At 41.9% G+C, this 17762-nt stretch overlaps 1 protein-coding gene across 1 annotated transcript; it reads left to right on the top strand.

Annotated features, from left to right (window-relative positions):
* The first annotated feature begins 4307 nt into the window (after nt 1-4307).
* LOC125887667 (proline-rich protein 5-like) lies at nt 4308-17225 on the top strand. The gene is given in 12 exon segments (XM_049574658.1): nt 4308-4544; nt 4546-4560; nt 6551-6681; nt 9980-10105; nt 10191-10271; nt 12228-12276; nt 12398-12455; nt 12567-12658; nt 12795-12935; nt 13765-13900; nt 13994-14272; nt 14353-17225. Coding segments are annotated over 12 exon segments (1461 nt in total). The 5' UTR covers nt 4308-4481; the 3' UTR covers nt 14643-17225.
* Nucleotides 17226-17762: the final 537 nt, after the last annotated feature.

Genomic DNA, 17762 nt, shown 5'->3' with positions numbered 1-17762 from the left:
TACAAACTGTTACTGTACATTATACAGACCTGAAGTTTTCTTGATTTAGTGTAAACACAGTGTGAATTATGTACTGAGCAGTGAGAATTATTATCAGCCCTGGCTTTGTTGGCAGACACTTGAACCTTAGGGGTCGTCATTTCACACAGTGATAAAAAGGGGGGCCCTTATGGAAAAACGTGAGGGCCCACTGCCTTAATGGAGCCATCTGCACATGCATAATGGCAAACAGAAACTAGAAAGAGTGGAATAAAACACTTCCATATGTACTCAACTAAATATTCAGCTTGACAGTCTTATTGTTTCTGTTTGACTCTGCTCTGACTCCACGGTAAAGCAGTTACTGATTTTAGCAAACAGCTGGTGATCCAACATTATGTCTGAATGTAATATCTGAATTTGAAGCTAAGGACGTTTTGAACATAGTCCCTGAATCTTTCCATTCCTAAGTAAGTCATGTCTGCCATCCAGTGTTAGGAGGAGGAAGTGACACATCATTGGGTGATTCTGGTGACACATCATTGGGTGATTCTGCAGAGAGACACACATACAATCTTTTTTCTTTTTTTTTTCATTTTATTTATTCATTTACTTTCAAACGTGTATACATCTTGATGTATGTTTATTTTGCTGAGTGGAAGAGTAGCTACTAACTTAGCGGCAGCTAATGGGGATCCAAATGAAGAATAAAGAATAATATACTGTATATAATTCTGTCACCTGCTCGCTGTAAACCTAACATGAGAAATATGAAGGTTTGGCAGTTTGGGGTGGAACAGAGGGGCTTTTCTCCCAGGGACCTGACCTGACCTTAGCAGGATTCCGTTCACTTTCACATGAGATTGACACAGGGGATATTAAACCCATTAAGATTGAAGATGCACCTATAAAGGGCTGTTCTTAACCCTCAGAAAGAAATGACAACTTAAAGCAAATTCTTGCCAGTGGGTTGAAAAGTCAGACCATCCAAGTGTAACTTGTTTTTCCACACAACTGGTTTGATAAGCCCACACCGCCACCCCCCCATCCCTTCCCACTGATTCCTGTCTGCACTCAGGGTCAGTGAAGAGGATGTGTGTCCGCTCTTTTTACAAACAGAAAACTAGAGAAGTGCACTAAATGGAGTGAAGAGCTCAGCCAGGTGGCCACTGGAGTTGATCACAGCCACTCTAGACAATACACGTGGTGCAGCTGCGTCCCGTGGAATTGTCCTGTCTGCATCCCTCACAGTCAAGGTGGCGGCAAGTATATCAAAATGTTTTTTGAATCTCGTATCATGCCTGACTTAAGTGGACCACAACATATCAGGTTTGGAATTGTTCTTCAGTTGCTCCTGTCCAAAATGAGACCAAACTTGGGTATGGATATCTCTCTGGGGGTGAAAAATGAAGGCAACGCAGAAGTGCAAAAAACAGTAGACCTTTGAATGGCCATTTGAGGCAGGTCCAGATACGAGTCAATCCCCACAGACCTGCATGTTAAATGGCCCAACTTTACAGCAGAAATAAACATGTTTACAACCTGGTACAAAAAATGGCATTGGACGCTATGGTTAATTTCCCTGGTCATAACAACTGTACTGCTGCCGTTACCACGGGGACAGTGTCAGTCAAATAATGATGACGATGTCGCTATTTTAGTGTGTTTTCAGTTTATGAAATGTGATTGTAACATTTTGTTTTTGAGGTTTTATGCCCTTTTCTGCAAGCACAAAAAAAAAACACTTGCATTTCCACAGTAAACCATAGACTGTGCACCAGCCAACCAAGCTAGCAGCTAGCATTAGGGTTAGCTCCATCGCATAGACTGTATAATAAAGATGGAGGACATGACAGCTCCCTAAAAGTGAAGCCAGACATCTCAACTGCCCCCTGGTGGTTGGCTGCAGTATAGGTCATAAACCCCGCCTCCTCAATGTTAGTGGATGACACATGGGTCAAACTAAAAACTCAAAATACATGCCAAATTAATTTTTCCCAAAGATGGTTTCTGTCATTTTAGGTAGTTCTTATCCCAATGGTGTACGTTCAAGTGTTTGTTTTTCTGATAAGTTTGGATATAAGTAGTTATGTGGCGCTAGAAAAAGGAGGTTTTATGTCATGATTGACAGCTGTGTGTGCTAATGTATGTGGGCACAATGAATGGCGCTGCTTGTGATGGTCAGACATGTGTATGGACGGGAACTCTATAGCATGGAGATTTGGCAGACTCTGGCTCCACATGACATCACCACCGTAAAATGGCAGCAGCCGTGTCTGAGATTTTTTGGCTTCATTTTTGTACAATAGGAGTAAGTGGAGACGTGTTGTCCATCTTTATATACAGTCTATGCTTCACCCTCTTGTCCAAAAATGGTCACTTCTGGCTCTAAAAAAAAACAAGGCCAACATCTTAAACTCAAAACTTCAAAATGGAAGTCCACAAACCAATGGGTTACATCACAATGCCTGCGTCATATTTTCTTTGATACATTTTAAGTTTATTTCTCTCACTATAATGTCATTTACTGTCTGGGTGGGTATACTCGATGCAATGAAGAGGAAAGCCACCTTTTTATTTTGTCAAAGAAGTGAAGTTGCCCTAGTAGCTACTTCTTCAGGAAACACATTCATGTGATTCAGATGTAAAGATATGAAAGTGGCAATGGGGAACTGGAAATCACTGTAGTTACAGTCAGTGGTGTCGTGGTAGTTGATGAGGAGGAAGTGGATATACTTTCCTCTGTATTCCAATGGCTTTTTGTTTTGTCTGATAGGTTGGTATACTGTAAATGGATAAAAACAGAGGTGGGTATATACCATATGTCTGTATACCCTCCACTACACTTCTGGTAATGGTACCAGCCAGTCTGCTGGAGTCTTTACCTGCATAGATTTGAAGGGAATATTCTCGAGGTGGTTCCTTGAAATGATGGCTGACAGATTACAACCACACTTAAAGAAAAATTCATTCTTTCATTGTGTGTAATAGTTACAGTCACAACTCTCATTTCTTTAACAAAGTGCTTTTTGACAGATAATTTCTAAACTAAATGAGCTCTTATGTAAATAATCAGACTATTATTTTTTATTTCATGTAATGAATGTGCTGATGATGCAATGGATGAGTTTCCTCTTAAAAATTTCCATGGTTTTCCAAGAAATAATCTTATTTTAAAACTATGTTCTGATCATTCCTTGACACATTGCACCTTTTTTAGTTTGTGGAGGAAAAATACAGTCCATGAGGTGGACTTGCAATTCTATTCAAAGATAGATTATGCAAAATGAAGCCTGTTTTCAATCTCTGAAGGCTAGACACAGAAATGTACGAGGCGGACTGAAGTGGACATCACATTTGTTCGGTGAAGATATTTGACAAACAGCTGACATAGGCTACATTGCTCTCCATAATCTTACTTGGGAGTGCTGTAAAGTCGTGATAGTGTGCTTTTAATTGTGTTATTTTGATTTTAGGGAATAACTGTAGAGAGACTGCTGACTTACGACTTTGAAAGAAGCCCAAGCAGGCCTCTCTCGTCTTGTCTCTACACGTCCTCACTCTGAATAAATTGTGCTATTAATTATCTGTAGGCTGTGGAAAAAACTGACTCTAGGGTAAAAGAATCTTCCTGTTTTTGTCTGTTTGGATTACACAGTATGTTAATGTGCACCTCTTTGATCCATTGCATGCACAGATTAACTTTCACAACCTGCATATGATATCATGATGTGTTTTGCAGAGCTGTGTGTGCATGCTGCAAAGATGCAGTTCTCATTTACTAAGGAGATAAATGCGTTGCATGCCTCAGTGCCTCTTGCGTGATTTTTTATACCAGTGAAGTTTCTCACGAGACCCAGTTATTTACATCACGACCCGTGGAAATAGGGGATTATCTGCCAAATACCCGCGCCTGCTTTGACAGATGGCGAGACACCCACTGTGTTAAACGGCATAGATTGGGGTCAGCGTTGGATACTTTGCGTTTGCTACCTCCCACTCTGTTTATACAGCCATATGCGTGCGGGAGGAGGCCAAAGCAACGTGGCACAAGCAGGCCTTTCTCCAGGGTGTGCACACCTGTGTTGTGCTATAAAGGATCTATATGTGTGGGTTGCGATGTGCAGGATTGTGTGTTAGGAGTGAAGGTGCGCGTTTTAATATTGGATGAATGAAGTGTACATTTTGTCCAGAGCCTGATAACCTCGCGCTGCTGTGTCTTCCTCCCGGATCCCAGTGATTCCCCTGTTTTGCATACAGCTATAACCACAACGCGCGTGCACGTGCATCTCGCGGCCGCGTCCACGCGCCCCAGGTTCGCTTTGCATCTCGTCAAAACAAAGCGGGGGCGAGCCAGTGAGCGAGCGAGCGGCGGCGCATGCTTCATGAATGAGTCCCCCCTCCACCGCCACAGCAGGTCGGACCCCCCTCCCATCCGCCTGCACCCCGATGCCCGTGTGGGTGCGCAGCCCGGCGGCCAACAGTAGAGGAGCGAGCCGCCAATGAGCCCGGACGGTAAACATTCGGCACCGGAGCTACATGACCGTTTCATCCCATCAGGAACCAACACGACAGGATAAGGTACGGTACGCGCAGGGCTACAGTGGGCGGGCAGAGGCGCATGACATACGACAACTTTGTGGCCATTATCATACAGTTTTTATCCATAGGTGGACTTTATGATGCGATTGTGTCAGTGTGTGTGTGTGTGTGTGTCCACGAGACAGTCACGCTGTTTACTTTGCCTCATCCTCGTGTCCACACAGGTAGAAAAAATGAAAAACCCTCCACGTACGCACGACTGGCTGTACATTCCTCCCTGTAGGATAAACGTGGACTGTTGATTGCGTGTCTGGACGATTGATTGACTATCTTATGTCGAATAAACATGACAGAGGCAGCATCAATAGAGCAGAAAAACAATAAGGACTAATAGAAATTAAAAGTGGTATCGATTTGACTGGAGTCGCTCCTGGAAGACAAGGAGGAGGGGTGAACACAAGCATAAATGCCCAGACTGGCGTGGCATGGCATGTCGGGTGCACAGTGTGTAGTCTGCCTCTGTGCCTCTGCCTGAGATGTGTATGACAGTAATGAAACTGCAGAGCAATCCCTCTGAACACACACCATTCACCCATTTTATCACTCGCACGCAGGATGGCAGGGAAGAAGGCTCGTGTTGTGTCTTTGTCTGTGGAGTGACAGCCCAGACTGTTGTTCTCCCCTCTGACCAGGGGATGGTGCTTTACTGTGCCCAGTGTGCTCCTGTGGGGAGACACCCAAACACACCATCATACTGTACTGTCATACTGGCTCTGTGGCTTTATTAAAAACAGGAATCATTCACACACTTGGACTGTACATGCACACACACGCATTTCCCTTTTTTTTCTCCTCTCTGATGTAATGTGTGTGTGTTTGGGGCGTAGCTTGAGATTGCAAAACACTCTGTTGAAATAACAGAATAAAGGAAACAGAAAGCACCCAGCTGATTTCACACCACATCTCCCTTAAGGAGGTCACAAATGTGTGGCTTGACTTGCTCCTGTGACCCCATCACTGTAAGTTTGACTTTAATTTGTTTTGTCTGGGTGTTTTGGTGCCTCTGTGTTTCATATTTCATTCATTGTCTCATCGTCAGTGGTAGCAGGAGTGTCGGGACTGTATCCGGGCCTCAGACATTTTTCTCTGATGCCTCACAGGGCTGCTTCATCTTGTGATCACCCTTGTGTGGCTTTGATGATGCGTTTACTGTCAGTCAAACCTTAAAGGAGCAGTGTGTGGGATATAGTGCCATCTAGGGGTGAGGATTACAGATTGCAACCATCTGAAACTTCTCCTGTGTGAACTCCCGGTTAGGATTCATTGTTGAGGAGATTTTTAGTGGGAGCTACATTATCCACAGAGGTCTCCTCCTCTCGAAAACAACTGGACCAGGTGATTTAAACCAGTAAAAACACTGAATAAAAGAGTTTATTTTTCAAATCAGTGTTTCTCCAATGTGGTCCAGCTCATTGCGGAGGGGCTGCTAGCCCAGCACCTGCTAATGTGTGCTCACCCTTTCTCTCTGTAAAGTTAAGATCTAGACTTTCAGGAGGTTTTTATCAGGAGCCGAATTGTCTGCAGAGGTCTCTTCCTCTCCAAAACAATTGGACTCTGTGATTTGAACCAGTAAAAACACTGAATAAAGCTGTTTCATTATAAAAATCCGTGTTTTTCTAATTATGTTTGGCTCATAGTGGAGAGGCTGCTAAGTACAGTGGCAGACACAACAACACAAACACTCAAATGGCACACCCAGAGTCAGTGTTTGGTTTGTCCACCCTAAGCTACTGTAGAAACATGGGGGTACAACATGGCAGACTCTGTGGATGAAAACCTGCTTCCTGTGTAGATATACATTTCTCATTCAGAGGTAATGAAAACACAATGAGTCTTATTTTGAAGTCATGAAACACCAAAGAAAACATACTTATTTCATTATATTCCATGTCTGCCATTATGTCTCCCTAAATCCTTCACACTGAACCTCTAATAACCATTTCTCCATCATCTCCTGTCTCACGTTCAGATGCTTGATGGACTCAGGCGGAGGCACGCCTCCCGGCCCTCCTCCAGACCCCTGTCACTCAACTTCAGCACCTTCTCTGCCCCTCCCCCGAGCCCCGACATGGACAGCAGCAGCGAGCATCCAATCAGGAGGTGAGGCTCAGTTCCTGGGATTAAAATTTCACAACACACAGCATCCTGGAAAATGCATGAAATATTAATTAGCGTTCATGAAAATCCCGCCGTCTCTCCTCCCAGAAGATTTCATTAAGCGGCTGAGCTTTGCCTGCGACACATGTTGACCTGATGATAATGATTTCCTGGTGGGATGTTTGATTGACTCATTTCCTTACGTGTGTACATCTCATCAGTTTGTACACTTGCTTTCTATGTTTTCTGTGTCTGTGTGCATGTGGGCGTGGAAGGGGGTCTGTTGTTTACTGCCGTGCTGTCAGCAGAGAGTTTCTGGACTGCGTGGGCTCTAACTCATCATTTCTTCTTCACAGTGCTAGTTTTCACCAGTCCCTCCTGTAAATATGCAAACAGTGTTTTCTGTTCTGTTACATTCATGTCCTGAAGTGACTTAGGATTAGAATCACAGGTTCATATGGTGTTAGACCAACAAATGACGAAGCCAATATGTCGATGATGTTAACTTATTGGAGATATATCGTATCATATGTCCATCCAGTATTGGGTCGGGTACCTGAGCCGCTATAAAGAGGATTTGTGGGCTGTATTTTGTCTTAATTTTATGTGTGGGTTTGTTTCTGGGTGAAAAAAAAGAACATGCAGGTCAGATTGCAGGTGTTGGATGATAAATAAATTAAATGAATTGAATTTTATGTTTTAACATTTCAGTCCCTGACTGCTCTATATTATGAGAACAAGCAAACATATTAATTTAATAATATTTCCTGAATTAGCATTGCTTTAAAATACAGTATCTTAGTTTCACATGTATGAAACGCCCCAAAATTATCACTTTAAATGCCCTGCCTAACCAAATTATTTAAACAAAGGATGGTTATAAGAGAATTTGGGGTTTTGGGTTGGGTGATGGATCTTGTGTCGACAGTTCCGGATTGCAGAAATAGCTGGTCAGATGTGCAGGCGGCAGCAAGGGTGCGATATTGCACGTTGCGGTTCCAGTTTGGGAACAGGTCTTGAGAATTAGACCCATGCAGGACTCTGATATATATTGGCTGAAGCGTAATGAGCAATGTCTGTACAGAAATGCCAAAGATGCAGTTTGAGATATACTTCTGTCTCCATAATAGAGTATATATTTTAAATTTAAGTTTATTTTGTCCCGCTTAATACATTTTTTGCTCAACAAATTCAACTGATTTTAATCTTTAAAAACGACTTAAAGGGATCCATATCAATTTTTTTCTTTAGATTATCTCTAAATAACTATTGGCTGATATATTGGGCTGCATGGTGGTGTAGTGGTTAGCACTGTCGCCTCACAGCAAGAGGGTTCCTGGTTTGAGTTACAAGGGCGGGGGGTTCGAATGGGGAGCCCCTCTGTGTGGAGTTTGCACGTTCTCCCCTTGTCAGCGTGGGTTTTCTCCGGGTACTCCAGCTTCCTCCCACAGTCCAAAGACATGCAGGTTAATTGGTGACTCTAAATTGTCCGTAGGTGTGAATGTGAGTGTGAATGGTTGTCTGTCTCTATGTATCAGCCCTGTGATAGTCTGGCGACCTGTCCAGGGTGTAACCAAGCTTTTGCCCAATGTCAGCTGGGATAGGCCTGAGCACCCCGCAACCCCCAAGAGGATAAGCGGCTACAGAAAATGAATGAATGATATATTACTATCAGTAATAGTTTATCATTTTGCGAAATGCTCACTGTTGCTTTCTTGCTGAGAGTTTGATGAGCAGACTGATACCACGCTCATATCTGTGTCTCGCTTAGCTTAGCATAAAGACTGCAATCAGATGGAAACGGCAAGCCTGGCTCTGTCTAAAGGTAACAAAGTCTGCTTTACAGCAACTTTAAAACTCAGTGATTACCACATTATACCCTGTTTTTAAATGTAATGTATTTGGGAGTTTCATGGAGACATGTCACCAAGAGCCCTGCAATAGTCTGGTGACCTGTCCAGGGTGTACCCTTCCTCTCGCCCAGTGTCAGCTGGGATAGGCTCCAGTCACCCGCGACCCCTAACAGGATAAGCAGTTACAGAAAAAAAATTCGTCCAGCTGTTTCCCTTGTTTTGCAGTCTTCAGGCTAAGCTAATGAACTGCTGGTTGTAGCTTCATAGTTTGCATACAGATATGAGAGTGGTATCGATTTTCTCATATAACCTTTGGCAAAGAGAGACAGTAAGTGTTTCCCAAATTGTCAGAAATATTCCTCTCACCCTTTTACAATCAGTGACCTCGCAGTGTTGGGTCAAGCAGTACAAACTCAAACTGTGCTGCTTAACACTGTTCAAATTCACACAAGTTTTTAAAAAATATATTCTAATAACTCCCCAAAAATATCAAACATATAAGGTTGGATTTGGGGAAATGTGTCCAAAAGATGCAGAAGACATCCAGAATATGTCTATTTGATGGTTTGGTGCTGTCAAAAAAGTCTTAGATTTGAATATTACATTCAGTATGAACAACCTAATACCCAACATATATATGCAAAACTGTCAGACAAGGTAGAAAAAGATGAGTTTTCCAACCTTAAAGCTATTTAATGGGATATTAAAGAGGAAAAACTGGATGTTAAGCTCTCAAATATCAATCATCATTATCAGCGTCAGAGCTCCAGTATCAGTCAGGCTCTAGTCTCACACACTGGATTGCTTTTTGACTTTTGTTTCCCTGCACCAGCTGTGCTGAAAATGGAAGAGCAGGAAAACCTTCTTTATTGTCCCGCATTGTGTCTCTGCTTCCTACCCCTGTTGTTGTTGTTGTTAATAAGCCGGACGACTTCCTCCTCCGCCTCCTCGCTGTACAGTGACAAGCACAACAAAGTCCCAACTGCTTCAGTCTGCTTACCCTGCAGTTCCTCTGGCATCTGTGCTCTGCATAAATATTTGTTTGCATCAATGGTTGTATTGTACTGAAAGAGCAGCAGAGAGAGGGAGGAAGAAGTTGCCCCCCATCAGTGCATGTGCTATTGTTTCCTCCCCTTCTGAGACCTCGGGCAGAACGGTGGCCCACCTCTCCTCTTGGCTCCGCCCACCCTGCCTTAAACGTGCTGCCCATTTCTCACCATGCATCATTCTGTCCTACTTCTCTCCGCCTCTGTCACCGGCCGCTCTTTCTATTGTCATTGTGCTTCTTCCCTCTCTCAGACTCACGCTGCTTATGTTCTCCCCTCCAGCTATCTCCTCGTGTTTCTTCTCTGTGTCTCTGTATGTCAGCGCAGAGCCTGACCTTCTTTCTCTCCTGTCCACTACTTAGTGCTTGTGTCTTTCCACTTTCTCCATATCTCCCTCATGAGGACTCTGCACCGGCTGAAGCTGATGAGCTCCCCCAGCCTCAGCGAGCTGGGGAAGAGCGAGAAAAGTTCTCCAGAGGACAGAGGAGAGAAGCAGAAGAGGGCAGGAGCCAACGCCACCTGGAACAGGTACGCCAGATACAATCAATTAGTGGCTGAAAATGCTTTTTGAACAGTTACATAGACATGTTTGTGTGTGTTTGTCGTGCCGCAGCATCCACAACGCTGTCATCGCAGTCTTCCAGAAGAAGGGTTTGGCAGATAACGAACTCTACACGCTCAATGAAGGTGTCCGGTAAGTTTAGACAGAAACAGAAACAGAAGCAGCCACACACTCTCACACAGCACAGAGAAAACATCCTTAATCGAGTCTGTTGATGTCATTTGTGCTATAATTAGTATAATTACTGTCCTATGTTTGCTGACTGAATGTTTTCTTGTGAATGAGTTTGTTTGTGTGTGTAAGTGTACTGTATGTAGGCCCGGGGAGTCATGTGGTTATCCCAGATATCTCATTATCTTTCTAAACCAGACGCATCACTTCTATCTCATCAGCCTCCATTACAGCCCAGCAAACATATTTCCATGTACAGAGAAGCCACGAGGAGGTTGACACACATTTCTTCAACTTACCAGGAAAACAGGGCGCTTCTACATAGACTGCTTTACATCCTGTGATTCTAATTCATGTAATAGATGGAATCACAATGTCTGCTCACAATAACTTCCAGGTAGAAAACCCTCCACATCACGTACATAAAATTAAACTGTGCTGAGCAAATGCTTCCTCAGCTATATTTAGAATATTTTCACTTCTTTACCTGGCTGTCAGACAGCGAGTGCAGACTGGGAACTGAAACCATTATCTCAAAGCCACCAGCCTTCACTGACAAAAACATTTTACTTTGCAGAACACAGGAGTCAGTGGTCAACTGCTGCCTTCATTAGTGAGTGTGTGAGGTAAAGCAGTAAAAGTATTTCAAATATAGCTTAAAGTATATTGATTCTTTGAGGTGGGTCTTTTTTTTTTTTTTAGGTGACTAAAATATAAACGTGTATAATATAAACGTCAGATAGGTCGGACCATTGTCTTTAACTTTATATCTTTAAATGTTACAGTTATGGCTGAAAAATGACGACAGAAATAAACAAGTTTGCAGATTTCTTTTTTTTATATATTTTGTTTTTATTTTATTTATGTATTTATGAAGCTCTGTGAGTTTTAAAAAAAAGCCTTAAAATGCAAAATGATTATAGATTATAATGTTAAGTGATCAAATTGTTGCTTATAATTTAGAGTATAATGTATTTAATTATTAATTTATTCATTTCCTTTCTTTGGTATCGTTGATATTCTGGGTTTTCCTTTGGTTATTATAGGATAGACAAAAATAAGCCCTGGGCTTCAGCCTATTCCTTTTTTGGTTACAGACTGAGAAAATTTGTGTGAAATAATCTTTGCTTTTCCAGATGTATGTAACCGAAATAAAAATGATTCATTCATTCAAAACAGAAAATGAAGAGAACCAAAGTTGCATTGTAGTATCAAGGATAATAGGTCCTTTATGTCCATGATCGTCCTTTAAGATCACAAAGGCCCTTCCATAACTCTGATTCATGGAAAGTCCGGGTGTTTTCAAGGAAGGAGAAACGTTGCACTCATTCACAAGCTATAGTACACTCTGTATGACTTAAATTGTTCCATAACATAAATTTCCTTAACTATTTCTATCCATTCAGAGGTCGTTGGAGACTCTTTTCTTAGCCATTTCCTGGTTATTGCTTTTAAACCACCTGCTTGCAGGATCTGTAATAAATATCTGTCCTGCTTTATTAGCCCAGTTGGCACATTTCCCAAACATATTAAACTGAGGTCAAAATCCAGCTCCAAGATCATTATTAATCTCATCTTTGTAACCACATCTACTGGTAAGAGGGAATTTTAGGACAAAAAATATGAAAATGACCAGCAGACATGTTACCACACATTCTCCACAGTTTGCCAGTTTCATATATCTCCACAATTTAAATCAGTCTCTAGCTGTCTAGGTGGAAGTGATTGTTGTTGGCATGACGTCACAATGATTCAGTCTACTGCACAGTCACATGTGATGCAGTAGTTAATTGCAGCTTGTAAACATCTGACTCACAGAGATATGAGATAATATTGTTTGAACACTGTCCATCCTCTGATTACTGATGGTTGTGTTTGAGTCATAAAGTGAAGCAGAGGCCTCCTTTGTTTCCTCAGGCATCTGTTGAAGACTGAGTTGGGGTTTTTCTTCACAGAATACCTTCAGGTAATACACTTTTAATATTTAATGAAATAGGTGTGAGATTAGTTTATGGCTTTCAGATGAATAAAAGCGGTGGTGCCTCAGATGTTTATATTTAAAGGCATCTTTTTTCTGTATTTCACAGAACCAGTTGCTGACAAAAGGCATGGTCATCCTGCGGGACAAGATAAGGTTCTACGAAGGTATGACTGACTGAATGAATGAAAGGTTGAAATACATTTTATTTTGCACTGGTCTGTTCTGTGTGAATTCAGTTTAAATCAACTGTTTTCATCTCTGTGTTACTGATGCAGGTCAGAAGTTACTCGACTCTCTGGCAGAGACCTGGGACTTCTTCTTCTGTGATGTTCTCTCGATGCTGCAGGCCATCTTCCATCCGGTCCAGGTACGCAAACATCTTAAGAGAAGTCAGCTGGTTTTTGTTTTTGCTGCCCCAAGCATCATCAACCTCAAGTAATAACTGGATGATGATCATCATTGTTGCTCAGTTCTGCTGTTCTCTGTGTCCTTGATGTGTGCAGGGGAAGGAGCCCTCTGTCCGACAGCTCGCGCTGCTTCACTTCAGGAACACGATAGTCTTGAGTGTAAAGTTAGAGGACGCCCTGTCTCGACCTCGGGCCCGTGTGCCCCCCTCTGTCACACAGATGCTGCTTATTCTACAGGTAGGCTAAACTTAATAGCTTCTTTACTCACACAGTGTTTGTTTATTTTCTGTTTACATATTGTTGAGCTTTGCACATGGTCGTTTGTGACCAATGGTCTTTTCTGATGGTCTTTTCATAAAACTTGGCTGTCTATGCAAAAGAGAAAGAGAAATTGGTGCTACATGAACAGAGGTAACAGAAAAAAAGGGCTGTGGCATTTGGTTTTTGCTTAAGAGGGAGAAAACCTACAACTACCAGAATGCAATGCACTGCACCAGACCAATTAATGCTTCTGCTGGTGGGTGATGTAATGCGGGCTTGTCCATTTTGACACAGGAAACAATATGGCAGCCAGCTGGTAACAAACGCTCTCAAGTAACAGTTAAACAATACGTTAAAATATATTTCTGAAAATGTTTTAGGTGAGAAATTTACAAAACAGTAACAGAATGTTGCTTAATATTTGATGAGCACTGTTTAGCTTTACCATTTGATCTGAGCGAGTCTCTCCTTTGATCTGCTTCGATACTTATTGTGTCCCTCATGGCAGGCGTACAAAAATGCAGGAGTTCAATCTGTAGTTTGAGCAACAGCCCTAGAGCCAGTGAAAATGTGCTGCATGATGCAAAGCGGGTCATCCAGCAGATTTAAACTGAGAGATGAGCAGGGAGCTCTGAGCACTGGTGAGATGGAGGGGAGTTTACCACAGTTCATTTACACAACCTACCCACACTGGTATTACACAAAGCTGGTTGTATCCCTTTAAGATCCAAGAAACAGCTTCAGTTCAGATCAACAGATACAGTCTATCACTGTGACTTTGATGCCTGTCTCTGTCTGTGTTCAGGGGGTCCATGAGTCCCGTGGTGTAAATGAGGAGTACCTGCGGCTGGAGTCCTTGATTCAGAAGGTTGTCTCGCCCTACCTGGGCACGCACGGGCTTTACTCTGCAGATGGTGCTGAGGCCAATTGTTGTGTTCTGGGTGAGACAGTGAATCCAAAAGCAGAGTAATAATGCCTTGTGTGGCGTGTGACATAAATTAAACACCCTCCCTACTCTTCCTCTTGCCTCTTAGAAAAGCGTTTACCGTGGGGCTGGTCCAAGTCTGCTGACCAGCCGTCTAAAAACCCTGTGGTACGATCGAAAAGCTACAATATCCCTCTGCTGCTGACCCCTGTGGCTGAGTATGACCCAGATGCCAGCTCTGTTGGCAGCGGAGGAATTCGGCGCCACTCGGCCTGTGAGATTATCACATGCCTGGAGGAGCAAGGTCTGGCCTACGCTGACTTGGCCTCAGGCTCTGAACTGTCTGGCCCCTCCTCCAACAGGCTGTGTGTGGGCTCTCACTTCAACGGTATGACACAGATTAAGAGGTCTGAAGATTGAAATCATAATGTAATAATCCATAATAATCCAGCACCCTCTCATTCACAGGTATCGTACAAGCGGGGGCGAGTGCCATGGCATTGCCTCTGTCGTCTGCCTCTATCCTTCCCCTTCATTCCTCAGGAGCTCTGCACGGCACTGAGGCCACGACAACAATGACTGATCTCAGTAAGGGAGCGTCCTCCACGCCGCCCAGTGAATCATCCAGCCCTGAAACCATAATTGGACAAGTGCTAGAGTCTGCAGACTCAGACTCAGATGGGATATTTATTGATTTCCCACCTCACTCTGCGGAGTCGATGGGGTACAGCCGCGAGAGCAGGCAGAGCACTGTGTAGCTGTGGTTGCCTTTAGGAACCCCCCCGCCCTCTCCTCCTCCTCATTCCAGTGTGTACGGTAATAATCTGTGAGACAGATTTAAGAAATATCACAGCTACATTTCATTAAAGTGGTACCATCTTCTTTTCTTACGAGTCCATTTCAAGTGCTTTCACTGGTGAGTGAAAACCTCGCAACTCTAAGGTTTCAACTTTTTAAGAACTAAGAAAAAAATCTTTGTCCAACGAAATACAAATGCCAATGGAATTATTGTTAAAGGACTGAAATGTTTAACCAGGTAAGGTTTCTCTATAAACCTAAATAAATCAGATTATGTCCTTAAATGTCCAGTGTGCAGGATGTAGGGGCATCTATTGACAGAAATTGCACATAATATTCATAACTGTCTTCATCAGTGTGTAATCATCTGAAAATAAGAATCGTTGTGTTTTCGTTGCCTTAGAATGAGCTGTTTATAGCTGTACTTGAAGCATATCCTCTCCCACAGAGCCCGCCATGTTGTTCTACAGTAGCCCACAACGGACAAATCAAACTCTAGCTCTATATAGGTCCATAGTAGTTCTTCTACACGCTTGGCACATGTGAGAAGTTTGAGTTCCGCAACCTCACCACTAGCCATGTGCACAATTAGACTGGTAGATAAAGTCAGCACCAGAAATACTAGAAAGTTAAATTTATCATTTAAATTATTATTTTATTGACGCACACATTTAAACTGCATATTGACATAATTTGCACTGAAGTGTCATGTCTTCCTAGTCAAATGTTGCTATATAAAAAATAAAAACAAACGAGCATCTGTTAGCTGCTAATGCTAACAACATCGGACAAAAAATAAAATGCAGGAAAAAAATAGCAAGGTGTAAAGTTGGACAAATAGGACATCTCATAGAATCACAGCGGTTGGTGGTATTTTAATTTTATCATGTGAGCTGTTGTCATGTTATATAGGGTAACACAAGGCTCATAAAGCAGAGCGCAAGTGCCACACATTTCCGCGGCGTTTAAATACGCTAGGGTTATTGAAAAATGTGACTAACAATTTCAAATGGCTCTTGTAATATACCCAACAACTTTTTCAGTTTAAACCTTAAAGTTTAAAATGTGCTTAATTTTGGCTGTTTTCATTTTAGGAACGTCAGTCATTAGGAACATCCCTGTTTACCGCAAGATGCCAGTACTACACACACTGGACCTTTAGGTGATAAATCAATCATAAATTAAAGCATTCTATATTTTTTATATTGACAACAAATCCCTTGAAAAGACCAAAATCCAGAGTAAACTGATCCCACAGGTTTCGCCTCTGTGACCAAAACCCACTCTTATTCCACTGACCTTGTCGCCTCAGACCTTGAATTTTGTCCGAAAAACAACTAGAAACAAACAATGAGTCACACAGCTGCACTGACATGTTTCTACATTTGATTGAACATGAGCACTGTTAATTGTTCATTTTGATTGTTGGAAGTGTAAATGCTCACTAATCAACAAATGTGTCTTAATCTGTGTCTAAAAATAGTCTCGAACAAATGCACTATTTACTCCTGTTTAAGTAACTTGAGTAACAATGAAAACTGCAGTGTTCAGCTTTTTAGAGGAATTATTCAGCCTTCTTTAAATTTAAACTGTATATTTGTGACCCATTTTAAAGATTTATGTCTTCAATAGAAACACATGGGTTTGGGGCTGAGTGTCACAGACATACCGGGAGAGTCAAAGTATTGAGGGAGAGACTAATACATTGGTGGTTTTTGGTCTTTACATGAGATTTATTGACAAAATAAAAAATACACAGTATAGTCCATATTATCCTTTGACCCATAGAGGAGCATGTAATCCCTTAACTGAAATTAAAATCACTAAACTGGAGTTATGAGGTTTTCAAACAGCATCAGTTTCTTACCTCTGCTGAGGAGGTGGCTATTACGGCCATCATTTACATTTTTACTTTGGAAAAATGACAGAAACTTTGCTTATTTATCATGGATTTGTTTTGTATATGTGTGTCTTTTGAGCCTCACAACAGTTTTATATTTTCTGTTTACACTCTGTCATCTGCCTCTGGGCAGTAACACAGTAATGAGGTCTTCTGCTCGCTGTTTTGTACGAATTCTAATGAAAATGTGGACTGTTGGAATTGTTTCTATTGTCAGCGGCGGTAATAGAGGTCTAATGCAAACCCCTCTTAGAGCGAACATCAGTGTGACAGCTTTTCGGTATTAGCTCTGTACAGCGGGAATTTGAGGAATGACGATGTTTATTGTTTACATTTGATAAAGACATGAACATTTTGACTGAATGTCGTCTCACACTGTATTTTGCACCACCACTACCTTGTAAATAAAAATGCATTGTTGGTTTTTAGGACAGCTAGATCGTGTAAAGTAAGCTTTTACCTTTAAATGAATTGAGATTTTAATAAGGGCTTTTTAACGAAATCTTTTTCAAATGATGTTTTACCTCAAGCGTTTTGTACTTTACTTTTTTTGACAATCTATGATGTCTACGGAGTTGTACTTTGTATTAATTTGTTATACTAGCCCAGTAAAAATTAAATAAATTTTAATAGTATTTAAAAACATGGGTTATTGCCTTCTATTTTAAACAACTGATGTATTCTGGCGTATTTGCCCTGATTAATATCATGTTTATGAGTAGGTAGCCACACAGACCTCTAATGTGGTTGGTCATTAAGAAGAGGAAGTCTATAGCAGTGGCTGGATTCAGTTTTACTTGTTAAGCTCCATTAAAGATTCCATGTGTAAAATTTGAGGGCAGAAATTGTATATATTATCCATAACTATGTTTTCTCTCATTTATAACCACCTGAAAATAAGAACTTTGTTTTTGCCTTCTAGTGAGCGGTTTTTGTTCACGGACGGCGTGAGTCCTCTTCCACAGTCATTTTGTTCTACAGTAGCCCAGAACGGACAAATCAAACACTGGCTCTTGACAGGGTCATTCACATTTTTGCATCATCACCATCGTTCGCCTACTCATTTGGCACATAGAAGAAGTTTGAGTTCTCCAACATCACCACTAGATGTCACTTAATCCTTCACATCAGACCTTTAAGCCAACTATACTCAGGGCTGCAGCCAGGATTTTGAAACGCC

The sequence above is a fragment of the Epinephelus fuscoguttatus genome, linkage group LG4 (genome assembly GCF_011397635.1).
Source record: "Epinephelus fuscoguttatus linkage group LG4, E.fuscoguttatus.final_Chr_v1".
In the NCBI taxonomy this organism is placed as follows: Eukaryota; Metazoa; Chordata; class Actinopteri; order Perciformes; family Serranidae; genus Epinephelus; species Epinephelus fuscoguttatus.
Note: the sequence above shows the minus strand (reverse complement) of the source record. Positions and strands in the feature narration are given on the sequence as shown.